General features: G+C 43.3%; 1 protein-coding gene across 2 annotated transcripts in view; it reads left to right on the top strand.

Moving 5' to 3' along the window:
- Positions 1-7,638: 7,638 nt before the first annotated feature.
- The window catches only part of PARP14 (poly(ADP-ribose) polymerase family member 14), a 51,945-nt gene continuing 47,126 nt past the window's right edge, over positions 7,639-12,457 (top strand). The window contains exons 1-2 of one of the 2 annotated variants that reach the window (XM_030801745.1): positions 7,639-8,157; positions 12,320-12,453. In XM_030801745.1, the coding sequence (XP_030657605.1) occupies positions 7,971-8,157; positions 12,320-12,453 (321 nt within the window). In that variant the 5' untranslated portion in view covers positions 7,639-7,970. Of the gene's footprint in view, positions 8,400-12,319; positions 12,454-12,457 lie in introns of both variants that reach the window. The other variant, XM_030801746.1, reaches the window with a different exon arrangement.

The raw sequence follows: 12,457 nt of genomic DNA on the forward strand, positions 1-12,457 counted from the left end.
AGTGTTTTCCAGGAGCAGACAATGGACTTCCCTTTATATTTCTGCCTAGAACTGGCTCACATAGTCATCCCTAAACCAATCCCACTAGAAGGGAATTAGATTACTAAAACTGGCTTAGCCCAAGCATCAGTCAGGTGTGGGTCTAAAGGACATTTATTTTAGCTAAACGCTTTGCTATTTACTATCTAAAAAAAATTGAAATTATCCTAGCAAGGAAAAAAAGAATATCTTAGAGTAAGTAATCAATCTACTCGAAGTATCTGCCCCACTCGGCAAGAACTAGTAAAGTGGTCATAGAAATGTTAATGTAAGACAAAACGGACATTAGGGCAATGAGAATACAGCAGAAAGAATGACACTCACTAATGACAAAAAGGGACAATTCAGTGGGAAGATAAAAAATTTTGAAACTGGGGGCTGGGTGCGGTGGCTCATGCCTGTAATCTCAGCACTTTGGGAGGCTGAGGTGGGAGGATCACTTGAGCCCAGAAGTTCAAGACATGCCTGGGCAACAGAGTGAGACCCTGTCTCTTAAAAGAAAAGATAAAAATCGTGAAACTGTATAGCCTCAAATTAAGCAAAATCTGTGATTTTGCTTATCTGAAGATAAGCAGAAAGTGGCAATATTACAAGGAAAAATTAACAAATCATCTACCAGGTATGAAAGTCTCTATTTTCCCATACACTCACTACCAGAGCTTTGTTATTCAGGCCATATAAATATGATATGGTTAACTTGGCCTTGAGGTAGACCTGGATTCAAACGTAAGAGTCAACAGTAATCTCTGCTATAGGTGGGAGAGGTGAGGCAAAGGCAAGGTCAATGCGAGATGCTGCTATGAGTTGTCAGCAGCCAATATTTCCAGCAGCTGGGGAAAGGGCTTATAACTCTGAAGAAGGGATCCAAGCAGAGCATTGCAGTATGCACTATGAAAGTAGAGTATAATGTTGAACTCTACAGCAAGACAGCCTGGGTTTGTATCCTAGCTTGACCATTCTCTAGCTGTGTGGCCTTGGGCAAGATATTTAACCTTGATATTTTCTTGATAACCAAGATATTTTGTGTCTTTAGTTAGGTACGTCTCTTGTTAACCGGTTAGATTAGGCATGTCTCTTGTTAACCAGTTTCCTCATAGTAACGTGGAGATAATATTAATTGTCTTATAAGTTTGTTGTGAGAATTAAATGAGTTACTATACTGTTTTATGAACTGTAGATCCTACTGTAATAATGGGTTGTAAAATCAATTTGTGAGTTTCAGTCTGTTTTTTTTTCCATGAAATATAATATAATCAATACTTTTATGATAAGATGTTCTATTGGCAAGCTATAGGGAAACAGGTACTCTCATACATTGCTGGTGGCAGTGTAAAATGGTACAGTTGCTATTGTGGTAGACTGTTACAAAACGCTGCCCCCATGACTTCTATTTCCTGTATTCATACCCAGTGTAGTCTCTGTATTAGTCCATTCTCCCATTGCTATAAACAAATACCTGAGACTGGGTAATTTACAAAGAAAAGTGGTTTAATTGGCTTAAAATTCTGCCGGCTGTACAGGAAGCATGTCTGCAGAGGCCTCAGGAAACTTACAATCATGGTGGAAGGCAAAGGGGAAGCAAGCAGGCATGTCTTTACATGGCCAGAGCAGGAGGAAGAGAGAGAAGGGGGAGGTGCTACACACTTTTAAATGAGCAGATCTCATGAAAACTCATTCACTGTCACAAAAACAACAAAGGGGAAATCAGCCCCCATGATCCAATCACCTCCCACTAGGCCCCTCCTCCAATACTGGAGATTACAATTCGACATGAGATTTGGGCACGGACACAAATCCAAACCATATCAGTCTCCTTCCATGTGAATGAATATGAACTAGCCCTGTGACTTGCTTTTATCAATCAAATGGGGGAGGCAATGTTATGTGACCTCAAAGCCCATGCCTTAAGAAGCCTTGCAATTTAAATTTTTGCTCACTGTGAAGCCAGGGCCATATAAAGTCTAGGCTATCCTGCCCGAGAGATCACATCAAAGGAAGGCTCTGTATTCTAACCATCCTAGCTGAGAGGCCAGGTATGAGTGAGGCCATCTTAGATCTTCTAGACCAAATAGCAGCTGTACGAGCAAGCTTAACTGGCACCTCCGGTAGCAGAGAGGAACCCTCTTGGCTGATCCCTGTCCAGCCGACTCACAGAGTTGTGATAAATATAAAATGGTTGTGTTTTAAGCCATTACATTTTGAGATGGTTTGTTATCTAACCACAGATAACTGAAACACCTATGGAAAGAAATTTGCAATATATAAGGAAAGCATATGTGCATTTACTCTTTAACCTGTCATTCCCACATCTAGAGATTTACATTGAAAATATACTCCCAACAAAACAAACAAATAACCAAACAAACATGTGCAAGGTTACTCAATGTGATGTTATTTGTAATTGCAAAATATTAGAGATGCCCTAAATGCCATGCCTAGGAGACGAGTTAAATAAACTCCATATATCTATACTTCAGTGAACTGGGCAGCTGTAAAAAATAATGAGGAAGAACTCTGTGATCTGATATGGAATAACTTACAGCATATATTAAATGTAAAAGTCAAAGTATAACTGTGTGTATAGATACAGATATAGATTACTTATTTATAGCATGTTACCTATTGTATGACAAGAAGAAAAGGTCATACACAAAACACATATTTTTGCAAAAAGAAAAGGGTGGAAGAATATTCCAGAAACTGATGATATGCTTACCTGGTTACTTACAGAGATAGTGGAGATGGAGTGAGAGGATTAGGGGACTTCTCTGAATATATATCTTTATATGGTTTTGATTTTTGAGTGTTAAAATTGTATCATTTCCAAAAAGAAAGAAAGTCAACAAGGATGAGGAAAAGCCCTAAAATTGAATCCAAACAGAAATGATGACCCTGTTTATGTGTCTTATAACAAAACCATACTCAGGAAAAAAGTATTCCAAGTAACTTTTGAGCCTAGTACTCTTACTATACACCCTCAATAGTTTCTATTCAGTGGATAAAAAGAACTACAAGGAAATCTTGCAGTTTATTTAGTAGATTTGTTGTTGATAATGATATTGGGTATTGGTGTTTGTCTTAGTCTATTCAGTTTTGCTATAACAAAGTACCACAGACTGGCTAGCTAATAGACAATAGAAATGCATTTCTCACAGTTCTGGAGTCTGGGAAGTCTAAGATCAAGGTGCCAGCAGATTTCATGCTTACACAGGGCCCGAATTGCTGATTCACAGATGGCCATATTCTTGCCATGTCTTCCCGTGGCAGAAGGCAGAGAGGAGCCCTCTGGGTTCTCTTTTATAAGGGCACTAATCTGACTTATGAGGGCACCACCCTTATGACCTAATCACTTCCCAAAGGCCTCACTTCCTAATACCCATCACATTAGGAATTAGGATTTAACATACGAATTTGGGGGGATACAAGCATTCAGCTTATAACAGAGTTCCAATTCCAAACTATGTTGTGTGTAATGAAGGATTGAGAAAATAAGTAAATATATTAATGTTCTTGGGAAACAAAGTTCATGCTTTGAGATAAGGTTCATACAAGAGAATCATATGAGAAGAAGATCATAAGAATTATACAAATATGAAATGGTAGGAGAGAAAGAACCTGTGGTGACTGATTGAAATTAGAGCTATTTCCTAACTCTGTCCACAAGGTTGAATGGAAGAATTATATTTATACTATTTATTTCTGCACAGTCTTCATTATATATTTTTCCCTTGCTAAAGTATTTTTTTAGGCTTCAAAGGAAATACTTTTGTCTTCTAGTATAATAGTAACATAAATAAAGTATTCCTTGAGTTGCATAATCTGAGGTCGTTGTAGCAACCAAGAAGAAAGGTGAGATTAGATGTTTGAGTAAAACTTCTGGAAATATCTTTCTGTCTTTATTATTCAAGAATTTAATGGAGATGTGTCTGGGTGACACAGACTGACACAGACAGTTCTGGAAGTGAGCCCAGAACTCAATGAGTTCTTTTAATTTTCAAGTTGAGTTCTGACAGTTTTTGTTGTTTTTCTTTAAATTTGATTGCCACATTGACTCCATAGCTACATTTCCAGGCAGTCCGTAATCCAATAAAAACGTCCAGCCTCAGGCTTTGATGGATCTAGGACTTGGAGCTTTTAGATAATAAATATCTGTGATGTTTGTAATGGTGTGCCACTGTTCATCTCTTTCCAACTAGGCATTCACTGAAATCACACTGGGAACTTCATCAGCTGTAGTGAGAATATTTACATCATGGAATTGAAAAACACTACAAATCAGGGCCTGGGTCATTGCTTTGTTGGTTATGTTGACTTAAAGTGATGGAGAATATGCTAACAGGGCAGATTATTTAAAAGTGGGTCACATCTATAGCCATTACATTGTAAAAAGCACAAACAATTGAGGAAATATTCTTCCAGTATTTGAAAGTTATTATCCAATTTAGTAAAGAAGGAATTATGTCATTGACAAATAAGAGTTCTGACATGTCTGCATTGCTTCACTTACATTTTACTTGTTAATGTAAACAAAAGTGTCAATTTACGTTTATGTCAAAACTACACTCATTCCTCAATGGCAACCATAGTTTGGCTATGGCTTTCAAAAAATATATATATATATATATATATATCCAACACAAACTTTATCATTAAATGAGTTATGTTTGTCTTACACTAATAAACTTTTATTTCACTCAAATTAGAGCAATAATCTTCCATACTTAAGTATTTTCCCTGCCCAATAATTCAAAGAAACAAAATCCAGAATGATTAGTATAAAGTGTGGCAAAAATCTTTGAAATACTCTTTGAGAATCAATCAGCTATTTAGAAACTACAATAGAGTATTATATATTTTGTTATTATTTGTAAATTATGTGTTATCCAACCATTATATCAGTAAAATTTATAATAAACATAACACATGGAAACTTTGTTTCAAAAATCTGGTTGCTCAATATTTAACAGCCATTACTGGTAGGTATCATGCACAATATAGTATGGTAATAAAATATTGTGTGTTTCTATTTAAAAAAATGTGATCTAGATCATACTGAAAATGAATGCTTGTCTTGAGACATACACATGTGTGCTCAATTCAATGGTTACTTAATTGCATGATGAGGAAAGGTCTTTACACGAACATGGAAAGATGAAGTCTACTCTGGACTCTTCTGGAGAAGCCACCTCCACCTTCCACTCAACCATAGTATTGGTGAAACAAAATTACTTCTATTTGGGAAAATGCATCATTAGTAATTACTGTCCTGGCCAATTGAGGGGTATGGAGACTGTCCCTATGGAGGTTTGAAGATACAAGCTCTTGAAAGGTACCTGAGCATAGGGAGTAAGGCCAAAGACTGTGATGTGTCCATCAGGGGGCTCCCTCTGAGGGCAGAACTTCTTGGAGTACTTTTCCCTTGATTTATGGCCATGTCTTATTTTGGGGTGACTGGGCCAGGAGTTTCAGGAGCAAAATGAGGTGGAGTGGTGGGCATGAGATACCTACAACTCACTGATTCAAGATAGAAGGGAAAGCAGCCCTTTCCCTCCTTTATACCTCAATGGTAGAAATGAGGAGGCTGATGCTAGTTGGTAGAGAAGTTCAAAGGAGCACGGTGCTAGGCTACAGCAGTTTGTAGAGAAACCAAAGGGGGGAATTTAGATGAAGTAGGGAAAGGGAAGTTCAGCCCAAAAATGCAGACATGGGCTGTTACATTAAGATGAGCCGTAGCTGTGAAGTAGAAGGAGAACCAAGGAACAGTGATATGAACACGGCCACTTCTATAGCAGAAGGCCACCCCCACCCCAGGCCCTGAGAAGACACGTGCTTCCCAGGAAGAAAGGATCAGAAGGCAGATACCCACAAGAAACAGAGAATTGTGAGAAGATACGCATTCTTCAAGTGAACAAGGCAAAAATAACTTACAGAAAACAAAGTACTGCAGGAGCTAATGCTGTTCAACAATTTGCCCCTTCTAGAAATTTCCTTCCTTGGCTTTCAAGACCTGCCATCCTGATCCTCTGATAGCTCCTTCCCAGTCCACCCAGGCATGATAAGCAGATCTCGGGTGGTAAGACACGTTGTTGATAATTAAATAAACCCTCGAAAGTAATCCAGAAATGCCTCTGACTTTATTTCTTATACAATAATTATGTGAAGAAAAAGGGAAACTTTTTGCTGAGTTCTGGAACCCCAAACTCAGGGGAGAGTGGGAGAGGAGGACTGCTGATTTTAGTTGTGGTTTGGGATGAGATGTAAAGGCTCTGGGGAGAAACAGTCACCAAGTCTGGCTGAGGGCGCTTGTCCTCCCGTCTTCCGCATGCGGGGGTCCAGAGCAGTTTTGGATCAGATGATGAGCGCCATCTGCAGGTAGCAAGCTGGAGGCAGGAGAAAATATCTGTGTACTGTTTAGGATTATTACAGAGCCGAAATAAAAGCCAGGTAAACCATTTGGCCCATCTCTGGTTCTCTTCATTCTGAAATTCAGCCGGATCCTGTAACCCCACAGCCTACTGCCTGGCTCCTTCTTCCCCTTCACGGTCACATTTCTGCAAACAGCGTGTTATGCTCTCTGCTTCCACTTCCTTCCTTCCCTTTCAGTCTTCAGTAGCTGCCATCTCCCTCTCCTCCCTCCTCACCAGGAGACGGTGCTTGCCGCTCCCCAGCAGTCCAGCAGACACTTCTCTGACCTGAGGTATCGGTAGCACTGGAATGATAATACCCCCGCCCCCCTCGACTTGCAACACTGCTTTATTTGGGGTCAAGGAAACACACAGCCCCAGCTTCTCTCCCATCACTTGGCCTCCCCTCTTGCAGATGCCACTATTATCCAGCCACTTGCACGGGCCATCCATGGCTGACCATGGAGTCATCCTTGAGCTTCTTCTCTCAAGGCTCACATCCTTCAGCAAGTCCTGCTTTCACTATTAATTGAGAATCCTCGTTTTCTCAGTTCTTCTCTGCCAGCACCTCAGTCTCAGCCACCCTTGTCTCTCACTTAGGACACTATGGTAGCCACTTGGCTGACCTCTCTGCCTCCACTCTAGCCACCACGCAGCAGCCGGAGTGATCCTGTACATGTGAATCACACCGTGGAACCCCACTTCCTAACCCTCCAAGGCTATCCCCTGATATCCTTGGGGTTATCAGGTTACATGTCACCGCCCCATAAACCCTCCCTGATCCGCCACAGCTGGTCTAGGAGCCACTCCTCATCTGTTCCAGGAACACATGTATATTCTTTCCCAGAGCACCTATTCCCCACTGTGTTCACCATAGCTCCGTGAGCTCAGCGAGGGTTCAGTGAGTGAGTGCGTGGCGCCTAGTAAATATTCCACAGAAAAACTGTGAGTGTAATTGTTTCTCTCACATTTCTAGATATGTAATAATAACAGATCAAGGAACAGAAAGCAAAACAGGGAAAGCAACGTAAAATTCTGATAATCACAATGATTGCTGAAAAAGTCCCCAAATAGGCAGCAAACATTCTAAAAGGGCCACAGTTTGTGAGTCATTTTATTCTTTTGTAAAGGGTCGGCTTGCGGCAAAAATTAAATGATCTTTGCGTTTGGGCAAGGTCTGGTGCCCCAAAGCTGCCGACTTGATCTGCGGTTGGGGCGAGCGGCAGGCAGGGGGCCCGGAGTTAGGAGGGGGTGTGGGAGCCCGCGGAGCACAGGTGAACGGCGGCCGCCTTCCCGGGGCGCCGCTGGCCAGCCCCAAAGTGTTACTTTGGCCTTGGCTGTGGGCCGAATGCGAAGGTGGGGAGGTGGGCGGGGGATGACTCGGCCATTCCTAGGTCCGCTGTGTTAGGCTGAAGGCAAAAGGAAACCAAGGCCTGGGAGTTTTCCAGGAAACGAAAGCGAAAGAGTCAAAGTTAGCGGCCCGGAGTTGGCGCGGCCCCTGCAGTCCGGCGGAGAGCGGAGCTGAGGATGGCTGTGCCCGGCTCCTTCCCGCTGCTGGTCGAGGGCTCTTGGGGCCCCGACCCCCCGAAGAATTTGAACACCAAGTTGCAGATGTACTTCCAGAGCCCGAAGAGGTCGGGAGGCGGCGAGTGTGAGGTCCGCCAGGATCCCAGGAGCCCATCCCGCTTCCTGGTGCTCTTCTATCCAGAAGACGGTGAGGGGCGCGAGGAATGGGGTGAGGAGGGGGCACCTCTGCCCTCCCTCCAGGGAAATGGCGGCAGGGCAAGCACGGGAGGGGGACCCACCCGGCTCCTGCGGTTGCTGTAGCGGAGGTGGCCGGGGCGGGGGGGGCGACAGAATGGATTCCGAGCGCATCCGGGGCGCTGCGGTTCCCCGGCGCCCTGCGCTTCCAGGCGCTTAATGGCGCGGCCCGGAGGTGGCGGCGCAACCGCGCAAGTAACTCTTTATCCCTCGATCGTTTTCTGTCTTTCCCTGTTGTGGTGGTGTTATTGTTTGTTGTTGTTGTTGCGGAAGTGAGTCTATCCTCTTATCCTTTTCTGTCTTTTCCTGTTGTTATTATTCTTACGTGGGGAAGGAAACTGGTTAAGAAACGTGGCAAGTCACAGAGATTCCTTGTGGGTCTTGGAGATTTCCAGGGGCCCTGGGGTCACTTGGGAGAGGGGCAGAGGCGCTGGCTAAAATCACACGGCCTGAATGTCGACGTAGAGCCGTCACAGCGGCCACATTGGAAGGGCTGTCGATCGACCACAGGTGCCCATTGTCGAGGGCCTGCCGGGGCCTCTTCCCTGAGTCTCTAGTGGCCCTCAGATTGGGAGCAAGGATGATATTCTGAAGTGATTGTGGGGTGGGAGATTTGAGCTTTGGAGGGAAAGTCGGTAAAGTTCCCTCCTTACAGGCCATTATGGGGCTTTCTCCCCTCCTCCCCACCACTCCCCACTCCCTACTCCCCACAACTCCCCACTCCCCCGCTACTCTCCACTACTTGGTGGGCCAAGAGCTCAGCGATGATCTGCTGGCTCAAGCGCCTCCCTGGTCTGCAATGGGAAGCCCGTGACCTGCAGCTCCCAGAATGGGCACCTTTTCCACTGGCATCTTATGGATGATGACCTATTGGGATCTAGTCAACCCCTAATTCCGCTTTCATGTCGCTGGATTTGGAGAAGCATTCGGGCCAGAGGAGAGGCAAGGAGGCTGAGGCTGAGGCCATGCAATTAGAGTGCCCCAGCAGGGATCCAAAAAGGAAAAATGAAACAGAAAAAGAATGGTGCACAGAAGGAAGGAAGGAGGGGGACAGGAGACATGCTTGGCTCATGGCCCTTATGAAAACAAAATACCATGTTTTCCTAGGATTAATTTTACCAAGGAGTGCTCAGAAGGGCAACTGTGTGATATTAGTCATTTCTCTTTTGGGTATCACTTTTCCTTGAGGGTTTTCCCCACTTTGACTTCGGAGGTCAACATCACCATCGATCTGGCCCTTAAGGATGCTTCTTTCTCCTTTAGATTCCATTATCTGTAGACGTAGTTCTCACCTGCATCTGAATCACCTGGAGAGCAGGTTAACCAGGCACCTTCCCAGCTCTGTTTTAGAGATTCAGGTTCAGTGAATGTGGGGTGGGTGGGAAGCGTGTATTTAACCGGCAGCCCAGGTGGCCCTGATGTGTTAAAGTTTCAGAATTTCTTTAGTTAATGTTAACAACCCCAAATGAACAAACAGAGAAATAATTATACAAATTTAAACAGCATAAAAATACAAATAGCACAAAATATAATTTTGTGATGATAAAATAACTCAATTCTAGCCCTCCAAGCAGAAAAGATTTCAGTCTTCCTGCTGGGCTTTCATCCTTGACCAGCCCCAGCTCACTACTCCTCTTCCTCCACCCCCAGGCTGCTCCAGTGGCCCCTCTTGTCTTACCCCCCAGCACAGATGACCCAAAACTTATTAAAACTCAAAACCGGCCGGGTGTGGTGGCTCACGCCTGTAATCCCAGCACTTTGGGAGGCTGAGGCGGGCAGATCACGAGGTCAGGAGATGGAGACCATCCTTGGCCAACATGGTGAAACCCCGTCTCTACTAAAACACACAAAAAATTAGCCGAGCGTGGTGGTGTGCGCCTGTAGTCCCAGCTACTCGGGAGGCTGAGGCAGGGGAATCGCTTGAACCAGGGAGGCGGAGGTTGCAGTGAGGCGAGATCACACCACTGCACCCCAGCCTGGCAACAGAGCAAGACTCCATCTAAACAAACAAACAAACAAGCAAACAAAAACAAACTCAAAACCTAGTATGGTCAAAGTTCTTGGGGGTGGAAAATCCCTAGTCAGTTTCAGTTTCCTACTTGAGGAACCACTTTCTCAGTAACAAGGGTCAGGAATTTGCTAACAATGAATGACCTACCCTTGAAGTCCCAGAAATGCATTCTTCTTCTGCAGAGGACACTCTCCACCCTCCATGCCAGGAAGTGGCCTCAACAGGTGTGGGCCCATAGCATAACCTGATTTGATTCATATAAACCATAATAGGCAGATAATAAGAATGAGCCCACCAGCACTTCTCCATATTTATTCGTGTATAGCAAATAGAAACAAATGGGAAGCTGTATCTCACTTTTATATAGTTCACTGGATTTCTGAAAAGTTGGTGTAAATTGACATAACATTTTAAACCCTGTTTCAGATGTGTCTATTTTATCATACTTTACCAACATAGTTTGGTTCCTGGTTATTGTCAGTTTCCTTGTGGTAAGAACCCATCTTCTCCTTAAATAAAATTAAATGTTGATGATCTAAAGTTGGTGCAGGTGGAAGACTGTCCACTTGGGTAAGGGAGGCTGGACATCAGAGTTTCAGCTCTTTTTCCTCCCAGATTGACTTTCTTCTTTTTGGAAATCATATACCCATATTACTACCAACTGTTCTCCTGAAATACTTGTGCTCATAAATATTACCCACAATCTGAGAACAGACTGACACATTTAGATGCCTAGACAGGACTTTATCAAAGTCTAGGGAATAAGAAAAGGACTGTAACACAGAGGTCCATGACTCTAAATAACTTGACTTAACAAAATTTAGCTTGTTGTCAGGCTGCAGGGGTTCTATCCAGTCCTCAATCCCCACCTTGGTTTAGTAAAGCCCTTCAGGAGTTTGTGTGGAAACATGTGCCCTCCTCATAAAGAGTGAGATTAGAAGCTGGCGTTCCTTCTCAGGTTGTTTCTGAGGCCTGTTTCTGAGTTGGCATCCAGTTAAGACCCCACTTCCTCCACCCACTTCACAGAGGGTTGAGGTGGGAAAGCTATCGTGCTCCTATTCATGAAAGATTCTGACCTACATCCTTGGCTTCATCAGGCCAGCCATATCAGAACACAGCATGGTGACCCAACATTCATGCTAGAGCTACACCTGTGACCCGTAGGGCACTCTCAAAAACTCCCTTTTTCCCTGACCTCTTTGTACCATCTGACTATGTCGATCATGCCTCCTCCTTGAAACTAACTTCTTGCCTGTTCTTCATGGACTGAGATATGCTGATTTTCTTCATATCTCTCTGGCTGCTCCTTTTTGTAATTGTAACTCACATCTGCATAGTTCTTGAGGATGTTACAGTGTGCATTCATGGACACCACTTTAAGTGAGGAAACTGAGAGTTGAGAGAAGTTAAGGTATTCACTCAGCTATTTGTGGTAGAGTTGGAATTCAAATCCAGGTCTTTGGACTCTATGTCCACTGTTCAGTTGTTTCACTACAGCCAAGCTGCGTGATATGCTAATCTATTAATTAATTTATTTTTTTTGCAAAAATCTCTCCCTTCTTTTATACTCCTTTTACTATCAGATTTGAGACCTGTTTCTAACTAGGCTCCTGCTTATAGCCATCTAGCCGCCTTCCTAAAACGTGACTTTCATCGTGGCATGTCACAGTACCCAATCTTCACTGGCTCCCATTGAAGGATGTTTAATTTAATTCACTTCAATATAGAATAAATATTGCTATCTTTTGAGTACCTCCTGAGTGTCAGGTCCTGTACCAACTTCTTTATAATGTTCCTTCAATTTAATACACGTGGCACTCATACAAAACACTCTCCATTAACCTTACAGATAGACAAGAAAACTGAGGCCTTGTAAGTATGGCTTATTAGGGAACATGCTCAATATTAAAAAGTCAGTTTAAGGATGAAATTCAAATCCATGTTTGCTTGCTAAACTTTTCCTCTTTTACTTCACATATAGCCTCTCTTGAGAAACAGACCAAGCCATTGATTGATGGTAATGCAGCCCATGGAAATCATAGAATAATTTTATAAATAAAGATTGCTTGTCATTTGTCTTTTTTCCCCCCTTTGAACATTTCAGTTCGGCAGAAGGTTCTGGAGAGAAAAAATCATGAGTTAGTATGGCAAGGAAAAGGAACATTCAAGTTAACTGTCCAGTTACCTGCAACCCCAGATGAAATCCATCATATCTTTGAAGAGGAACTTCTAACAAAGGCAA

The sequence above is a fragment of the Nomascus leucogenys genome, chromosome 21 (assembly GCF_006542625.1).
Source record: "Nomascus leucogenys isolate Asia chromosome 21, Asia_NLE_v1, whole genome shotgun sequence".
NCBI classification, from domain to species: domain Eukaryota; kingdom Metazoa; phylum Chordata; class Mammalia; order Primates; family Hylobatidae; genus Nomascus; species Nomascus leucogenys.